This window comes from Acanthaster planci, linkage group LG02 (assembly GCF_054643075.1).
Source record: "Acanthaster planci isolate LZ-2023a linkage group LG02, COTS_SCS, whole genome shotgun sequence".
Classification (NCBI taxonomy): Eukaryota; Metazoa; Echinodermata; class Asteroidea; order Valvatida; family Acanthasteridae; genus Acanthaster; species Acanthaster planci.
Window position 1 is genome coordinate 8,172,153 of NC_141778.1, and position 20,224 is coordinate 8,192,376.

The 20,224-nt window shown below is 43.1% G+C and overlaps 1 protein-coding gene across 5 annotated transcripts; it reads right to left on the bottom strand.

The window, feature by feature from the left end:
• Window positions 1-3,874: 3,874 nt before the first annotated feature.
• On the bottom strand, window positions 3,875-19,400 carry LOC110979585 (cytochrome P450 2U1-like). 5 transcript variants are annotated; one of them, XM_087133027.1, is made up of 9 exons: window positions 19,238-19,393; window positions 11,954-12,031; window positions 10,928-11,278; window positions 9,429-9,835; window positions 8,304-8,540; window positions 6,887-7,076; window positions 6,280-6,417; window positions 5,861-6,073; window positions 3,875-5,669 (listed from the first exon to the last, which is right to left on the bottom strand). In XM_087133027.1, exons 3-8 carry the CDS (start codon window positions 11,241-11,243, stop codon window positions 5,895-5,897), a joined length of 1,467 nt encoding a protein of 488 aa, XP_086989153.1. In that variant the 5' UTR covers window positions 11,244-11,278; window positions 11,954-12,031; window positions 19,238-19,393; the 3' UTR covers window positions 3,875-5,669; window positions 5,861-5,894. The 5 variants fall into 5 exon arrangements, with proteins under 5 accessions (XP_086989153.1, XP_086989152.1, XP_086989154.1 ...); XM_087133026.1 differs by having other exon boundaries at window positions 3,875-6,073; XM_087133028.1 differs by lacking the exon at window positions 19,238-19,393 and adding an exon at window positions 13,008-13,105 and having other exon boundaries at window positions 3,875-6,073.
• Between the last annotated feature and the right edge of the window lie 824 nt (window positions 19,401-20,224).

The window sequence follows — 20,224 nt, forward strand, 5'->3', positions numbered from 1 at the left end:
TAGTTATTTTGTTTGCTTATTTTCAAAATATATGGATACAGGCCATCAGCTGAATAGGATGCCTCGAAAAAGACTTCTGTCTTTAAATTGCAACGACCGGCTTCGTTGCGTCTTGCCCTGTAGTCGTGGCGTCACCCCCTTTCTCGTTACTTTTAAGGTGCCTTAATTTACATATTACGTAAACCACGGAAAACAAGCTGCCACCCCAGTACGGTACAACGGCGAACCACAACGGACCCCTGTACGTACACCAACTATAATGTATGCCACTGCCGTAATTTAAACCGAACCACCGCAGACACGTGTGCGTACACATGCACATAGCCCCACGTACGTACGTGCGTCAGCTGTTCATACCGTGATGCCGAGTCGAAAAACCGACCTGGACGAGGCACGCACGTACGTGAGCAAGCTGAAAGTGGGGTAACGGCTTCACTGGGAATCGGATGTCACTCCCAAAGCATAACGGCCCGACGTACTGTGCAATGTACCGTAGTGAAGGGTATTGCGCAACACACCGTGAAGTGTTTCCGCCACGCACGTACAGCAGGCCTTACGGCCGGGGTTATCAAAATCATCTATGCCTTGATCAAGGCTACGTCCTGCGGTGTTGGAGTATTCGTACTCGTACTTGAGTACATGCAAGTACTCGGCCCGTACTCGCCTTTGAGTACTCGAAATTTATTTGGACTTGGCCCGTACTCTAGTCTTTGTACTCGAATTTTGCCTGTGCTCGAGCGTCAATTACTCAGCACTCGGCCCCAGTACTCGAGGGTATAATTCGAGTACAGCACTTGATCGATTCCTCTCGAATGCATCAACAGTGCTGGGCGCGGCGGCTTAACGCACGCTGGGTCCGAGGATTGATCTTTTAATTTTTTTAGTTTAGTTCCCGTCTCCACCTCGCGGATGTAGTACTGATTTGTGAGTCCGGAGTCAGGCTAGAGTCAATACGTTCATGCCACGTTTTAGTGGTACGTTGTGCATGCACGTGAGGACGACGCATTTGTTCATGTACGTATTTCCGTGCACAGATCATACTGAAGTTCATGAGCACGAGGGCCACACATATTTCACTTTTCTTGGCCTTTCAATCGTTGAATATGTCGTCGATTTCTGATAAAATTAAATAGGGCTATGAAGATCACCAGGAGTTCAGCGTCAAGTATCCATAAGCCACACTGTTTGTTTAGAAAGAGTAAAAATAATCATTGCCAGTTATGCATCGACATTTTCACATGAATAAAAGGTGTGAATATCCACATGGTAATGCAGATATTTGTTACATGAAGACTACGTGCCTGTGTATCTCAGTTTTAATTATTTACTTATTTGTTCATTGTATTGCTTTGCAATTGTACTCAGACTCAAACTAAGGTACTTGCACTCGGTCCGCCTAGTACTCGGCCTTTGATGTACTCGGACTCAGAGATTTGGACTCCGACTCGTCACCAGTGTACTTGGACTCGTCCCCTAAAGTACTTGGAGTACTCTTTACTCGGATTTGAGGACTCGACTCCAACACCGAAGTCTTGCCATTTCATCGTACTCTCGCCGTCACCTCATTACTGGTGGAAATAGGGGCGCCCCTAGAGACGGAGCTAAGTTCCCGACCAATAGATACCATCACATGATGACATCTTAGGCGTGCAGACCACTAATTCAAGTGAGCATTTCTGACCAGCTCATTAGCATTAAAAGTGCCCCCTTCCACAGTATCTTTTGAAAAAAGAGATTGTTTGGCCCCCAAAATGGTGAGATTGTGTAAATCGTCGCCAGGATCAACTCCTTGGGTCTTTGAGCTTTCATATGAGGGCAGAAGGGCTGAAAACTACGGTTGAAAAATGGTCCTAAGTGCCCGAGAAAGTTGAGGGTTGCCACGTGAAAAATGGCTGCAATCAGACTTCGGAAAAATCACTTTTTGGGGGGTGATTTTGTTTTGTGGGAATAATTAAAAATGTAATTGGTTAACCCACAAAAAATTGAAAAGAAATTGAAAGATAAGTGACCAGACAAGAATTTCATTTGTGTTTCAGAAATCTCAGGGATGTTGGCGTGCATGCTATTGGGCCCTGAACGGTGCTGATTTTACACTGTTTTCAATGGGGCTTTAATTAGTGGACTGGACCCTTAGAGGCCCAATGCACCTACAGGACAGTGCACATTCATGGACTTGTGACATACCCCCTCTTTTGGCCGTGAAAATCACCAACTATTCTTAGAACCAGCAAGGCACGACGGCATGATACGACGGAAGACGACACGACGCAACAGCACGACACGACGGTGCAATGACACAACACGACGGCACGACATCAGGAGGCGACAGCAGTACGCGACGGTCTGCATAAAACTATAATATGACATGCGACGCGACAGCACGACGGCACAATGCGACTCTACGACGGCTTGACGCGACGGCATGAGAAGACGCGACGGCACGACGCAACAGCATCAAAAAACAACGCGACGTGACGGCACGACAGCACGATGCAATGTGTCAAACACAACATAAAAGTAATGAGAAAGGAGGCGACGCCACGATGCGACGGCATGACGCTATGCAATTTGTCGGTTAAAGAGTATCATAGCTTGGTCCCGTTTCCTATGGAGGGTATCAAACACCGATAAAACGGCTTTCTCATAGTAAAGTACATGTATATTTTAAGTAGATCAGAGAAATATGGAAGGGCTGCGTAGCAACCTGATCAGAATATCGACGAGAATATAATATCAAATTAGTGCTCTCAAATATGTGATTGCCGAGCTTTCGGTAACTGACTACCTTCTTCAGGGCAAGCAGATTCAGTTCTGAATAAACGCAGAAAAATCCACGTTCATTCCCCCTGGATGCAGCGTTCCAAGTTTGAAAATCATATGTGACCCACTCTGTGAAAATGAGTCACAAGTTGCCAGAGTCACTTTAGAGTAAAAAGACCTTAGAATAATTTTGCACAGTGTAAATCAATAGGAACCCATAGCATTTTTCACCATGGAGTATCCACTTTCACCAGTGTGCCAAACTGAGTGATACGTCAAGACAAAACGCTCAATTTGCTCTTTCTAATACAAATGAAAACTCAAAAAGTGGCTCTGGCGACTTATGACTCATTTTTACAGAGTGGACCACATATTTTAAGTGTTGTTTACCAAAAATACAGCCTGTTGTCAGAACGGTACTAAGCACATCAGTAGTCTCATCAGTTCAGGACTGTCGACTTTACAGTTGGTAAATAACACTTATAACATTCTCTGTTGTGGGAGGATGCTGTTTGCTGATGTTTGATACCCACTGTAGGTCACGTGACCAAGCAGGCCCAATTTGTCTAGAGGATGAAGCCTGTGAAATAAGATACATCTGATGCAGAAGAAAGTTTGTGCTTCAGATGGATCTTATATCTGCAATGACTACTGGCCTCCAGCTCGGCCATCCTCAGAGGTGACAGTATTTCCACAGGTTACCCCTCCAATGACTTCAATACAATGATCCAGGGCCGAGTAACCCTGGGTGACCCCATTGGCAAGAAACCTTTGTCAGCTACAACATCGGATGTAAATACGTCCAAGGAGTACGTTTCGTTAACCTTGGGCAAACGCTACTTTCACGTTGAACAGTTCAACTAACTTTATTAACCTTCTAAAAACTATGACTCCGCGTAGTTCCGTTAAAGTCGGCCCAACCATCCTCTCAAACCCTCATGAAACGTTCCCTTCTTTTTGGAGGTAACACATTCCAACTAACTTGGTTACCCTTGTGCTAATCACAGAACAACTAATATAACCACAGCAGGAAAATAGGAAAACAAATTCCAACTCTGGCCACCAGGTAAAACTCGTCCTGGCTAAAAAGGGCACTTGTGATGTTCCCACTCTCTGAGAGTTTCCAACTGAATTCGATTTGTTTTTATTCGTATTTAGCTCAGTGAGTTGAATGGGAAATATTCCATCGAGTGCAATAACATAAATGCAGGGGTTTTTACTACAAACAAAAGAACGAACTAAGCACATGCATGAGGAACCAGGAACTACCCACAAGGGGAATCCTAATTTTCAGATCAGGGTGTTGCACGTAAGAAAAATTATTTCATTTTAACGTCTGGTAATTTCTCAACAATACGTACAATTGACCATTTAAGCAGTTATTTATGAGTAGTGAGGATGACAAGTTCTCCAAGAGTCCAATGTGTTCATAATAAAAGTTTATTTAAAAAATTGGCTGTTCCTTAATCGGACCTCCAACAAGCGCTGGTCATTGCTGACAGTGTACATGTACACACATTCCTGCAGCTGCCGGTTGCATGTACAGAGCCGCCCAAGTATATATAGGCCATACAAATTAACATAAACCAGGCTGGTGCAGTGAGCAGAGACCAAGAAGGAATGACTGCTCATTCTTTGCCAGGGCATAAAGCCTAATCCACGCTTTAGTGTACACTTTAAAATTTGAAGAATGCATTCTTCTGCATAACGCAGTTGGAACGGTCTGCCAAGCCTTTCAGTAGTGAATAAGTGAACTCGATAGCAATTCAACTTCTACTAGATTAGTGTTATCAGGCGTTGATTGAATAAAAGCACGGGTTCCCAGAATACGAGTATCATGACATACATGTGGATGATAAACCATAAACTTACTTAAAATATAGCCAGGTTACACAACCCGTTTTGATCTTCAAAAACAAACCAATTACTATGACCAAAACCAAACCCTGAACTAGAACCCAAAGACCCTGCAATCAAAAACCAAAATCCATGACAAAAACGAATCAGTTGTTCTTACGTATACCCGACACCAACCTTGACAAATTACGGTAACACGCATTTAAAGAAACTCCTACACAAAATCTAGGTTACAATAGCATGCTTATCGAAAGACAAATTAATGACAATCCTTGAACGTTAATATAATGTTTCAGACTAAACTAAAACTATTATCGACCATAGGAACCATCTTTTATCTTAAAATAACGACTCACGCTATATAAATTGTCAACCGCTCCCCATAAATGTTGGTAAAATCGTTGAAAATGAAAATTCACAAATATCCAAATCTTTAATGCCTGCAATACCAACATGAGAGTTGAGGATGGTCGTGTACAAATATTTGGGCACGGCTGACTGCATGCTACACGTATTAAATTTTGTTACCGTGCCTGCGATACCCGTCACCTTCTCATGTATGTACATGTAAATGGATTAATGATCACGTGACATAATATTGAATTTTTCGTCACACAGTAGATAGAACATGCATTCCTCGATCAAGAGAAATTTCTGAACTCACGGCCGATATATATATGGCATTGAATTTATCCAGAGCAGGTTATTATAGGGATTTGTTCAAATATTGCAACAAAGCATGAATGGTTCACAGCCGTGCAATGGGGAGAGTGGTTTTATTTGATGACAGGTGATAGGTTCCATTCCACAGTGCGAAGCCGAGTGAAATGGACAATTTAATCTATCACCTCATAAAATCATTCTTACCACTGCAATGCTAGCAATGAACAAACATTCATTATTTGTATATCCATCCGTCAACAATCATATCGGTTATCGGAAAGATCATTGGGTAATTAGAACTGAATTATGTTGTCAATACAATGGCTCAAGGCTTACGAGTACAGAAAATTATTCCACAGCAATTCCAAATGTTGTACACCTGTCTTGATCTGCAAAACAACAATATTGACACTCTGTGTCAAGAAATTACCAAGATAAAGTTTTCGTTATCTGATATAAGTGAGAGATTTAAATACTTTCGATGAAACCACTGGAACTCGAAGTTATTTCTTAAAGAAAATACGGCATAGTGTGATTTCATCTGAAACATTCCGTGCCATTTTCAATTTGAACTTCTTACCGTTCATTGATATAACTTGAAGGATAAACAAGGTTCAGCGTTTAGTAGCAATAATTTCATAAAGTTGGGGCCCCAAAGTGATACCGGCAATACCCTCCAGAGATGGGGTTGGATTGCCAGCAGGCAAAGAGAACGTGAATCGCTGGAGGAGGTTGACAAAGAAGAGGAACATCTCCATCCTAGCAAGTGCCTCTCCCATGCAAATGCGCCGACCTGAGACAGGAGAAAAAACAGAAACTGCTTGAATCCGAGAGGACATACTATTTCAAACATGACGTACGGTAATCTTTCAATGAGATAAATGAATTGAAAAAGTGACGTCAGAAATGAAACCGCAGAGACGAGGAATATGACAGTGATCGCTCATAACTGGCGTAGGCCTAATAAATGGACTACGCGGAGAAAATGTCAAAACATACCAAGACCAAATGGAATAAAAGCCTCTGGTTTCTCCACTGTCTTGCCGTCTTTGGATAGGAATCGGGAGGGGTCGAATTTCTCCGGGTCTTTCCAGCAGTTTGGATCATTCAGAGTGGCCCAAATATTAGCATACACGACTGCGTGAAATCAATGGATTAATGAATGGGGATTATTTTTGGCTAAAAGACAACCGAACCCAATTAGTTTGAATCAGTTTATTTGGTCCATTGATTCTCTTTCTTGTATCTTAGAAAGCATAGGCTACGTGGCTACAAATAAAGTAGGTTCAGCAGGTTAAGCTTTGTGATTCAGAAGCAATATTCTCTACACATGTTTATGCATTCACATGCTCTTCAAATGCACTCCGCTGAAATAGGTCACAGCACTGGAATAAAAGTGTTATGTCAGACATGCGAAAACCCTCCACGCGACAGCATCCACCATTGGCTGAATAGTCGCTTGGACAACAACTTTTATTCCGCCGATTAGCAGTTCATATCGTCAATAACTCACCCCCCCCCAAAAAAAGGACCCATCACAGATAAAGCTTCGAGAATGACGAGGCGCAAAATACAATGTACTTGATAAATCAAACTCAAAGCATACTTGTGTTCGCTGGCAAAGTATATCCCATTAACGTGGTCTCTTGTCGCGTCTCATGCGGTATTGCGATGGGTGCTACGGGGCGGACGCGTTGTGTCTCCATCAACACGGCGTTCGTGTATGGCATTTGCTTTCGGTCTTCGAACGTAGGCTGCCGGTCGGATCCGATGACATCATCGATTTCCTTTTGCACCTACAATCAAAAGTCCAGAGATAACATTAATTTAACTTTGAAAATATTTTGTGAAGCTTTCAACACCTCTTTTCACACGAATGACAACCATTTGACATCCCTTTTATTTTATTAAAGGTTCCCCCTTAAGGGGTCATGAGATGAATGCGATGACTGTAAATTCGAGCAACTTTCTATACCTCTTAAAACCTACTTTATACATCCCTTTTCGGCTATTGAACGAGTATGCAATTGTCATTTAAAAACGACCTTGCTTTATGAACAACCGAGTTTGCTGTTGTTACGATGTCAATCTAGGAAGATCTGTTCATGCATGCAGGCGTCTGTTCAAACTGTACACCTGATATGTTGACTCATTAAGCAATTGGAAAGGAATGGGGGGACTGTCACGTTCGTACATCAAGGAATCACCAAAAAGGAAAAAGAAAGAAAATTTGCAACAGCACAATATCTAAAATGCTAGCTTTATCGAAATAGCCGTCACATTGAGGTTATTACCCAGCATGACAACACAAGGTTTGCTCATGAATATAACAAATTACACAGGCGTAAAAGCCAAAAACATCTCCTGTATACCCCTTAAAATATCGAGACATTGAAATGACATTGTGTAGCCTTTCCTGATTATGAGAGAAATTATGTTCAAATTATGTATTTCAGTGCAAGTTATGAATTCAAAATGTGCTTGTTGAAAATTTCGCTCTCTAGCTTACTGTCATGTGCTGAAACAATGATGAATCAAGAAATTATCCACAATTTTGACAGATTTTTCCGGGCTGAGATACTTGGCTCCAAAATTAATGCTCCTTCCCGGAATGACATTACACCTTTGGTCATGAGTGATTCTTTGCATTACAGTAAACACCAATGAACGAACGGAATGCCCATATCCAAGCAACATAAATTCTTAAAAAAATAACCTTAAATGGGATACACAGGCGTATTTTCAAGTTCTGCATTAGGCACAAGTGTGTGTTTCAAGCAACAGAGGCCTCCGGAAAAGTACATGTAGTATAGTTGTAATAAAAAGATGGATCACCAGTGTCCAAATCGGAAGGAGACACAAAAGGCTTCCTGTCGATAATATGCAACTGAAAGTTTAGTTTTCACTCGTACATAAAACGGAATTGACAGTTATGATACATTAATCCGTCTAAATTAGTAACCATAATGCCACTTTTTCTATACCAGGGACTGGATACATTCATAACTTCATTTGCTACTCACTGATTTCTGCACGTCAGGGTATAGCGCCATATATATCAATATCCACATCAAAGTATTTGCTGTAGTGTCGGTGCCGGCAAGGAAGAGGTCATATATACCTCTCCAAAAGTTCTCTTCGGACAAGATGGGTTCTACGTCGACACGCACCGCCCCCATCTTCTCTGATCGTTTGATTTCAAGAAGGCACATGTCAATTATGTCACGGACGTCGTTGGGATCAAATGACTCCTGGTGTTCCTTGATACGAAAGGGCAAAAGATATCGGTATGTTGGCCTGAAATTCCTCGTGTTACCTTTAAAGATCCAAGTCTTCTCGTATGCACTTTCTATGCAACTTTACACTTTTCTTTAAATGTTTAACATTTTGACAGTTTTTGGATGTCACATGAATTACAAAGTACACTTGCTAGAATTGTCCGTGCTCACATGGACAACAAAAGCCGGCTATGCTGTGACGTCAATCAGGGAAAGCACTGCTCAGGTTACATGTTTTTTGAACAAATTCATGAACTCCACTTTTGCTCACCATTTCCGAGAAAGCGTTGCTCGATGAAATATTGTCACAAACTCCAACAACAATGACTCGTCAAAGAAAAGGAAATTCAGAGCACCAAACCATCAAAACTTTCAGCATTTTTTTCTGTGCATTAAATGAGGTTTTCTGCCTCTGCACAAAACCAGAATGTCCAAACATATCAAACAAAATTGAAAATAAAACTACGTTAAACTCATTAGTAGGGTTACAGTAAAATAGTTTATTTTTTAGGAAAAGTGGGTTTTATTCTGTCATTTCCTTTGCCGTTCGCGATGACAACTTTCGAAATTTTTACACCTTTATAATAATTCCCTAATCAGTACATGTGTGACGCAGTTCAAATGTTTACACATTCTGTCAAAATAAAGGAAGCTGGTGATATTTTTCTTTTTTCCAACTCTTTTCAGGGTTGGGCCTTGCTTTACCCTTGAGAAGGTTTTGCATAATTTATAGAGCCCTGGCAATCCATGCTGTGAATTTAATATACTTTTGAAAAACGTCCTTGCAATGGACACTCGTGCTCACATTGGTCTAGAAGCAGACACTCAGTGTGCCAAAAATACCGTTTCCTTTTTAAATTTCTTTTTTACCTGGATAACCTTTTTGATGAAGACAGCAATTTCTCTCGAACGTTCGCGTGTTTCCTTGTACAGAGGCGTATACAACAGAAACGGGAAGAGATTACCAAGCATGGCGAATGATGAATCGGACAGGTTAGTCTTGACGAGTTTTATGAGACGAGCAAACTTGGGGTCGGAGTACTCGAATCGGTAGCCAAAACTAATCATGCAGATGATGTTGGAGACCGCGTTTAAGATGTTGTGCTCCGGGTCAAAGGGCTTCTCTCGTCGGCTGGCGAAGCTCTCTAAGAGATGGCGAGCCTCTTCGTTGATTTTGTGCTCCACATTTTTCTTGCCCATGCCGAGAGTTCTTAGGGCGCTCAACCCGAAACGACGCCGCTCTTTTCCAACTTCACCGTTGGAAAAGATGAAACTTCCTAACCAAAAAAAGGGGTCAGACGAATTATTCGAAATGACACCATTACATTATTAAACGTGACGTGTCCATGTGTACTTTACAGGTCACAACATCCTAATTGGTTGACAGTGGCATGTAACACACGCATACCTACAGAAGTGTGGTGGCACACCACTAACAGCTCTTAAATGATTCATCTGTGGTCTAAAAGCGCGGCGATTTTCATATCAGCAAGAGATTATTCATAGTGACATTAGAGAAATTCGGTAAGAGAGAACGGCAGAATCAAGTTCAAGTCACTATGACGATGAAACCCCTCTCAAGACTGTTGTGGTATAAGGCAACTGGGTCTAATGGGATTTGTTGGAAAATTCTCAATATGTCATTACCCAAACTCTGTTTTTCTGAATTATCACAGACCCATAACATTTACTGCAATAGACGCCACGAGCCTGGAGGGGGCAAGGGGAGTACTTGCCTCCCAGAAACAAAACTTAAGAAAATATGGGAAATGAAAAAAAAAATTAAAAACGAAAAAAAAAAAAAATCTGTTGTTCACCTTTCAGACAATTTACCTTTGGTCCCATAATGTCTTAAGAAAACGCAGTACTTCCCTGAGAACGATTGTGAAGAACACGGTCAGAAGTTGAAACGTTTTGGCTTAAGAAGTGGAAAAGTTTCTTTTCATTTTCTTGGAATGGAAAAAAGGTAGTGGCTTGAAGATTTGTGTGGGGCGTCTCTTGACCAAAGAAGAAAGGGCTGCATGGGCGTATCAATACTATTTGCACTCACTTGCTATATATAGAGTAAAAAAAATGGGAATTTAGCATTCGTATTATTGTTTGATGCTTTATATAAAGAGGTAAAACGCGACTACATCATGACAAAATATGTCATTTTGCTCTTCTATTAATGCAACTACCAGAACAATCTGGGCAAGTTTATCCGAGTATGGCCGCACTTAAAAAGTCCGAGGAACTAAAAGTAAACTCTGCAGAAGGCTGTCTTATAAGCAACATGTCGTGATCCGTACAGTTCTGGTTAGTTCTCATCAGTTCTACTTCTGCAAAAATGCTTTTCTAACCATTTTAATCGCAGTGAGTCATCTTACCCTTGATCGACAAAAGGATTCTGGTCTTCGGAGTGACATATCTGTTGGAGAAAAAATCAGCCTGCTTCATGAGCGCTTCTTTGATGGCACTGATGTCGCTGAGAACAACTGCCAGCTGAGGTCCCATCCAGATACGCATGACGCTCCCATACTGCCGGGCCCAGTCAGTCAGAACCACGTACAATGGGCCCTTCCGCAGGCCGCGAGTGTTACCTATGAGCGGCCATGCCGGCGGGCCTGGTGGCAGGTTTCGTGGACGGCGGATCCAGATGACAGTAAGCAAAAGAACACAAACAACGAGGAGCACAATCTGCATGTTGAGGCTGCCTACAGCAACGTTAAAAGCCGTGTCTGTATATGAAAATGGACAAATAGGCCTAAAACTTTGTTTGTGTAGGTGGAATGTGCAGACATTTTCAGTTTGTTCATTAATTAAGTTTCGGGTGAGCCATTCTGTAATAATTCTGTCAGTTTTGAAGAAATACATTGAAACTGTACAAAAAATGTATGATTTCTATATCATTTGCTCCGAGACGTTAAACCTACGAACAAATCTTTTTTGTTCAACAGAAGAATCAAATAGAAGTTGTGAAGTTGAAGGACGCGGAAATCATCCGCTGCCTTCATCCAATGATCTCTTGTAGTGTAACGGGGCATGAACCATCGGGAACACATCTCTTTGGTACTTTTCCCGATGTTTTCTTGTGGTTGATCAGACTTTTGAAGGACAAGTGACACACGAAATGCCTCAAAAGATGCCTGAATCTTTTTCAAATGAATGTCTTCCCATCAATGAGAATGAATGCCCAATCAACTCCTCTATGCCGCTCCCTGTGAAAGTCAGTGAATGACCGATGCAATTCAATTTAAAAGCACCCAGTGCACAGATAGTAAAATTTAACGGTTCTATGTTATTGTTGAAGACAATCAACGTGGTCATTCAATTCCATTTTAAGCGCTGAAATGAATGAAAACTTGGTGAAATTGGCCGGGGAAACCTGTACTAATGACACATTTCAAACGTACCGTTTGTGGAAGCAAACAATGCAGCCTGCAGGTACACAAATTGAAACGCCACGTTGAATTGGCACAGGCAGTGTCACACTGTGTTTGAGGAGGGGTGGAAAGATAAATACTTATAAATACTTATATCACTTCTTCCAGGTACAGGTCATGTCACGAGTTATACAACATTATTTGTTGCAGGTGTACGAGTACACAAACAGTATGTACAACACCATGGCCATTTCTTGAACTGTACAGATAAACTGGCGTGTGTATAAAGTCCACCTCCTCTCACAAACACTCTTTCATGGCTTTTGAGCCGCATGTACGTAAGGAAGACTCATACCTTTGGCGAAGTATGCAGACTGGCAAATACAAGTCTGGAATAAGGTATGGATTTCCATACAGAAGTGCTCGCTTTAAAGATGAAACCGAAATCCCGAGCCATTTTTTTCACAACGTTAAACTGGACAGGATATTGTGCCTGGGCGGCTGAAGAGGGCCTTACTTGACGACCCTCCGTATGGTAAACGAGTCGACTGGCCCAAGTCTGGGGCTACATGTGATGTACTAGTGTTTAATTCTTAATTATGTAAGAAATCGAATGCCATGTCGAAGAATAAAATTGGCTAGAGCTGTTCCTCCGCTAAGTGCCCTTACAAGTTTGTTGAATTCCCATTTGTGGTCTTAGACTCACTTTCCGTTCCAGAAAACTTTACCGCACATAAAACTAAACTATGACGGCCTTTCAGCTCGTCCTCAGCGTTTTTGTCGACGGACGGTGGACTTGGAATAACTTTGTTTTAATCATACAGCATTGTCAAGCACACAACTTGTAGAGTGACCATAGCTTCCAACCTTGTTTTGGTTTTGGCAAACTAAGATTGGGAAATATAATAACCACATGAAGAAAGACAGAGATATGTTCGAATCAGTGTTTGTTTGATTTTTGTTTTGTTTTTCACATCAGTTCATCTCTTGTATGACCCAGCCAGTAAACTCAAGGCCGGGCCCCCTTTATAACTATATTAAAACTGCATTTTCAGTGTAGAGATGAGACTTGCATTACATATACCTGATATAGCGGAATACGTCGCGTTGGCTGAACTTGGTCTCACGCAATGTGCAATTATGTCCCTGCATGGGAGTGTCGCCATTTGAACCAACTGAACAAGCGACGCTATCATTAAAAAAAATGTGTCCTGCCAGTAGTTGTTGCAAAATCAGCAACTCGAGGTTAAATACACACAGACCTGTAGACCAATTGCGCCCGTTAAGTCACGTGACCTATAAAGTGGGTATCACATTATTATCAACAAACATTAGGCGTCTTGCGAAGTGCTTCAGTGTCATTTACCAAAAAACAAAGTTTACTCTCCGTTCAGTACCCTGATAGTGTTTTTGTTCGCCATCCCTCATCGAATAGTAATGGACCGTAAGAATGAAATATGCAAATAAGGCAGGCGCATGCGCACTACTACCACTGGTTGGCAAATGACGTCACAATACAAATCTCTATGCGCGCTCCACATTTGTCGCCGTTTCTAATTCTGTACTAGTATAGTTTCAATGACGGTGCCAAACTTAAAGACAAAGAATTGTTGCTTTCCAACCTCAGGACACTAAAAACTTCGCCTAGTTTTGAGGAAAGCGTGCTCAAGCATCGGGTGAAGACTGTAATACCATAGAGCTCTATGGTAATACGGTTTTGATTGACCTTCAACGCTCCACGCAGGTTAAGGTTACTAGTGTAGTGTACTCCTTCATTCAAGCGTGGGTTTCGAGGCAATGGTTTATTACACGTTCAATGCAAGACATGTGGAACATATACGGGAGCCTCTGAGTGCCATATGTGACATCTCCCTTTCTTTTTACAATCAAAAGGTAGTAACACTCACAACTTTAATAACAGCTGAACTCTAACTATATAAGTGTCCGTTAAAATATAAAGGAACATTTTAATTAACAAGAGTTGCCAAGCAACTGTTTTGGGTTCATATAGAATGAGATGGCGTTCGAATTTGGAATAAAATCAGAAGCTGAGAGGTAAACTGAGTTGTGTGGCTAAGTTGCATTATTGAGCTATGTTTGAAATCTCACTTGGCTTTTACAATAAGGTGATTATGCTTAAGCTCTTTGAAATATAACTGTGAATGGCTCCTTGATTTATAACTGAAAGGTTCTTTGAAATATAACTGTGAAAGCTCTTTTAATTGGTAACTGTCCATTTACAAATCCATACGGACGGTAGGTTTTACGACTCGTCCACTTCGGGTGATGTACGGTGGTTTGGCAGGATTAGCATCTTGGTGTGCTGGTTGTGGTCTCGGGTCAGGTTTGCTGGTCAGGTCAGGGGTAACGGTTTGGGGTTTGGGTGGAGTGTCTGGAACAGGATCTGGGACAACTGCTGGTGGGGGTTGTTTGTTGGCCTGGTGGGTAGACAGACGAAGGTGTCGCCTATTGCGTCGGTATTTGCGACCATCATACTGAACTATGTATGATCGTGGTGCTTCGTGGTGGTCTACGACCGTGGCTGGAACCCACTGCTTAGCACCTGGAAATGGTGCCATCCTCACAGGGTCTCCAGACTTCAATGGTGGCAGGTCGTGTGCCTTCTTGTTGAAGTAGTGTTGCTGTTTGCCCTGACCTTGGGCAAGTCGTTGCTTTATGTCGGATGTCTTATGTACCTTGGGACGAAGTAAACTGCGTGCGACAGGTAGCTTATTTCGAGGTCTGCGACTCATAAGCAGCTGAGCCGGTGACAGGTCACAGCTTGCTAGTGGGGTTGTGCGGTAGTCAAGCATTACCAGGTGTTTGTCGTCGCATTTCTTCCACAAGCGTTTCAACGTTTGAACTGCACGCTCTGCTTCACCTTGGATTGAGGGTGATGGGGAGAAGAGGTAACATGGATGACTGCGTAGTCTTTGCAGAAAGCACTGAATTCTACAGATGAGTATTGTGGACCATTGTCTGTTCGCAACTTTTCAGGAATGCCGTGTCTGCTAAACTGTGACTTCAAGGCATCAATGACTGTTGCACTGGTTGTGTCTGCGAGTTTGTCGACTTCGATGAATTTGGAGAAGTAGTCGATGGTCAGAAGGTACTGCTGGCCTTCAAACTGGAATATGTCTGATCCCAGCTCGATCCAAGGGAGATCAGGTACCTTCGTTGGTTTGAGTGTCTCGGCAGGCTGCTGGTTCTGGTGTGAGTTGCAGGCTCTGCAATCTTGGACCAGTTCTTCTATTTGTTGCGTCATTCCAGGCCAGAACAAGGCTTCACGTGCCTTTTGCTTGCACTTGACGATGCCCATGTGGGACTCATGGATCAAAGCGAGCATGTCACGCCTCATGCTTGGTGGCACAACGATTCTCATGCCCTTGTAGATGATACCATCAGAGATTGCAAGCTCATCTCTTGTGTTCCAGTACTCGCGTACGGCATGTGGTGTTTCTTGTTTGGTATCTGGCCAGCCCTTCAAGATCACGGAATGCAGCTCATTCAGCTCATCTGCTGTTTTCCTCTGGAACTCACTGTAGCGTGTGGGTGTGACGGAGATGTAGTCTACCATATTGATGACTACTGGTTTGATGTCAGGCTCTGTATCGGGTAGGTTGGCTCGGCTGAGTAGGTCTCCTATTGGGATTTCTTTGCCTGGTTTGTATGTGACTGTCAGGTCGTATGGCTGCAGTTTGAGAAGCATGGACTGCAACCTCATGGGAGCCGACAGTAGAGGTTTGGAGAAGATTGCCTGTAGTGGCCTGTGGTCACTTTCGACAGTTACAGACTTGCCGAACACATAGTGAATGGACGATCGCAAGCATTTCCTTCTCGATCTGGGCATACCTCATCTCTGTCGGAGTCATGGCTCTGGATGTGTAGGCGATTGGTTTGCCTTCTTGGAGTAGCACTCCACCAAGAGCATAGCTACTTGCGTCACACTGTATGGTTGTCTCTTTGCGGACATCATAGTATGCTAGAACTGGGACAGCACTACAAAGCTCTTTGAGTTTGGCAAAGCTTTGTTTCTGAGGCTTGTCCCAGTGGAATGTGACATCTTTCTTCATCATTTGGCGAAGTGGCTGATCAACTTCACTGAGATTTGGGATGAACTTTGCCAGGTACTGGATGCAGCCTAGGAATCTTCGGACGTCGTCCTTTGTCTTTGGCTCTGGCATCTCTTTCATCGCTTTGACCTTGTCAGGGTCTGGTTTCAATCCGCTGGCAGTGACAAGATGGCCAACGTACTTGACTTGTGTTTGTCTTATGTGGCATTTGTCGAAGTTGAGCTTTAGGTTCCACTCAGTGGCTCTGGTTATAACAGCCTTCATAACTTCATCATGGTGTTTGGGATTCTTGCCCGCTATCAGGATGTCATCCATTATGGCTCGTGCTCCTTCTATACCCTCGAGCATTGTGTCCATGACACGCTGGAAGATTTCAGGAGCGCTTTTTATGCCAAATGGAAGACGTAGCCATCTGAAGCGACCAATTGGCGTGTTAAACGTCGTGAGGAGGCTTGACTCGTAATCAAGCTCTATCTGCAAGAACCCAGACTTGGCGTCGATAACAGAAAAAAACTTGGAGGCTGGCATGGACGAAAGAACTTCTTCGACTGATGGGATCGGGTAGTGTTCACGGCGAATTGCCTTGTTGAGATCCTTTGGATCAGAACAGATTCTCACCTTCTCATTCTTCACGACGACAACCATGGAGCTCACCCAATCTGTGGGTTCAGTGACTTTTGCAATATGTTTGTCACGCTCCATTTCTTGCAGCTTGTCGATTATCTTTGGCATAAGAGCTTGTGGCTGGCGTCTGGGGCCATGCACTACTGGCTTTACCGATGGGTCGATTTTCAAGGAATACTTTCCTGGAAGAGTGCCAGTGTTTTTCTTGAGCTCGGGGTACTGCTCGAGCCCGTAGACTCTGTCTATGAGTCTAAGTTTCTTGCTGGCATCTCCACTGAGAAGTGCCTGTAAGACATAGTAAGGCACATCCGTTCTGCACACATTTTTGTGGCATGTGGGCAGTGTAGTGCACCCTTCCACTTTCAGCTTATTGCTGGAGTATGACTCAAACTTCCGATCACTTGGGCTCAACTCTTTAATGTCCCCAAGCGTTTCATAGATGTGTAGGGGCATGATGGATTGGGCTGCCCCCGTGTCAATCTGCACCTCAACATTTTTGTTGTTGATCCATACTTTCTCGAACCATTCATTAGACGCGGATTCATCATCTAATGCGCTAATGAGATGAGTGTATTCTTCATCTGAAGAAAAATCATCACTTTCGGATGTGCTCTGAACGTTGGCACTTTCCATCCCATGTGCTGCGAGTCGTCTTCTGCAAACTGATGCAAAATGATTTGGTTTCTTGCAGAAGTCGCAGGTTTGATTCTTAGCGGGGCATTTTCGATGATCTGCTTCATACCCGCATTTGTGGCACTTTTTCTCTTTGCCGCGTTTGGCATCAGATCTTGTGGATTTCTTTGGATTGACACTGGTTCCTTGACGTTGTGGCTTTTGCTGGCTGTGTGTCTTAATATAGCTTGACTTTCGAGAGTGATGTGCTGACTTTACAGCATTGACTTTACGATCTTCATCTTTGTTTATTTCTTTCAAGCTTTCTTGAGATGTTTCGTAGTTTTGGCCAATTTTGATGGCCATGGCAAGCGTCAGCTCGTCTCCTTTCTCAAGGCATTTCTCTTGAACTGCATGATTGAATGCATGAAGAACTATGGCATCTCTTATCATGCGCTCTTCATCATCATAGCCGCAATCTTTGACTAGCACGCGCAGATCAGTGACAAAACTATCAAATTTCTCTCCTTCAAGCTGTTTACGCCTGTTGAAATTGATTGTGGCACGGATCTGATTCTTTCTGGGAGCCACATATTTCTCGAATTTAGCATAAACTGCCTCTAGCTTGTCGCATTCATTAGGTGTTGCCCACTGAAAAGTTGTGTAAACTTCTCTTCCTTTATCTCCAATATAAGTCATGAGGTAGTTGACTCTTTCAACCTCAGACTTCTGAGCTAATGGGCAGAATCGAAAATACACCAATCCCACGACTGAGTATACATTTTTTACTGTGCTTATCTGCACATTAGTGACCCCGTTGCGTCCATTTCAACCAGGGTAAACTTAAGGCAGACATTCGCATAGTGAAAACAGCTGTGATGAAAGTCTTGTCTCCAGTGCACGTGTGGTCAGTAATACAAGCCACGAATACCGTTTCAAACCCCAACCCATCCGGAATGCCTTTATAAACCAACCCTCCATATAAACCACAGCCTCCACATCTAAAACACGGGATTGGGTGTTTTATTTCGATGGCCGAAAAGTCTAGTGTGAGGCATTCATTTTTCCACTGTAGTTTCCAAGCGGAGAAGTCTACCGCCGAGACAAGACTTTCATCACAGCTGTTTTCACTATGCGAATGTCTGCCTTAAGTTTACCCTGGTTGAAATGGACGCAACGAGGTCACTAATGTGCAGATAAGCACAGTAAAAAATGTATACTCAGTCGTGGGATTGGTGTATTTTCGATTCTGTGAAATAGTTTCATGAAAAAAAGGACGTTTTTAGTATTAACCTCTAGTTCTATCTATTAAACGGCAAGTCTTGCGTCCGGGGATTGTTCCACACCAAAGAACCACATACGCCGAGATGGAAGGAGTCCCTCCCCGATTCAAAAGACCAATGACATCATCTCTGGGCGGGGCATGGGGTTTAGGTGTTTGATATTCATTGTAAAAAAAGTTTGGTTTAATTCATTCGTTTTTTACTCTGGTTTAAAGACAAAGAAATGCTCCAACATGACAAAAGGTTGTGAGACCCCTATTCAGAGTCGAAATAGTTTTTTTCCCTGGTTGAAATTAAGGTCTTGAGTCTAGCACCCTCTCCAAAGGACAGCGAGAGTATCCTGACCGAAAAGTCGAGTCAGCACTTACTGGTTCTTTTAATAACCACACATCTTCTAAGAGACTAAGTCCATGCTGCAACGGCAAGCCTATTGTACTATACATCTCATGACTTCACCATGCAAAGCTTCAAATCAACATATATTGGAAACAGCTTGTTTTTTGTCCCTGTTGCACTCCATAGCCATTTAGGCGAGCGCACCCTGAATGTCAAACGGTTACTTATTCAACGTTCGAATATGGAACAGTTACTTGTTCAACGTTGAATGTCGAACGTCAAACGAAGAACGAGGAACTAACTTCACATCGGTGATTTGACCGTGCTGTCGATGCGTCAAATTTGACTCTTCATTTGTAAGTATAACTTCAATTTGAGCTACTTACTCATGCGGTGACGTTCAGGACGTTACCCTACTCTGTTACACAAGAGCTGGGTGACTGCTTCCCCTTTTTTGCTGAGTTTTGAGGTCCCGAACTTCTGACACCATGTAGTGTACTCCTTCATTCAAGCGCGGGTTTCGAGGCAATGGTTTATTACACGTTCAATGCAAGACATGTGGAACATATACGGGAGCCTCTGAGTGCCATATGTGACAACTAGCAGCTCGCCTACGGATACACTGCCGACAGTGTTGGCGGCCGCGCTTGCCAACCAGTGGTAGTAGCGCGCATGCGCCCATCTAATTTGCACATTTCGTGGAAATGGTCCACTGGATGTCAACCTGGCGTGGGTGGTGGAGATGGCTGGAGAAGCCTATATATCTGGGCAAGGAACCCTCTCCTACAGATAGAGCACTAGTGAGTGGGTGGGACGTTCGGGGTGATGGAAGTTCTATAGCTGGCCGTGAGGGTGTGTAGCTCTGGTAGTGGTTCATTCCTCGCCCTCCACCTCTGCGGTCTGGGTTTGAATCCCGGCTAGGTCAACTTGTGGATTGGGCTTTCAGTCTCTACCTTGATTCCGTGGGTTTTACCCTGAATATTCCGATGGGTTTTCCTCCCACCTCTAAAACTGTAATTGCTTTCTACAAGTTGGTGTGATATGTTTCCCGCGGGATGCTTTGCCAACTTTACGATACAGATAGCTATCCTAGGTGGAGCAAGACAAGACCACGTGCGTTGCTAGACTATTTTAATCGGACGAGGGTGCCGTCATGAAATTCGCCGACGGAGGAAAATTTTACAAGTGCCATGGGTAGTCTGATTCCTCGACCTCCCCCACTTCTTTTTAGGTTAATCATACCATGGAGGTAGGAAAAGAAATTACGTGGCGAGTCGGGTTGTGTGAGGTTCTTTGGCTCAATTATGTAGTGCACACACACCAACTCGTCTCATGAGGCCAACGTCTGGAGTATTTTCATGAATTGGTTCCAA

What these genes read in the sequence shown, in the direction of transcription:
- LOC110979585 (XM_087133027.1), bottom strand. Translation starts at nt 11,243, where the DNA reads ATGCAGATTGTGCTCCTCGTTGTTTGTGTTCTTTTGCTTACTGTCATC. An exon ending in AATCCTTTTGTCGATCAAGG is followed by an intron (nt 9,836 to 10,927) that starts GTAAGATGACTC and finishes TTTTTTGGTTAG; the next exon opens with GAAGTTTCATCTTTTCCAAC. An exon ending in TTTTATTCCATTTGGTCTTG is followed by an intron (nt 6,074 to 6,279) that starts GTATGTTTTGAC and finishes CTCCTGTCTCAG; the next exon opens with GTCGGCGCATTTGCATGGGA.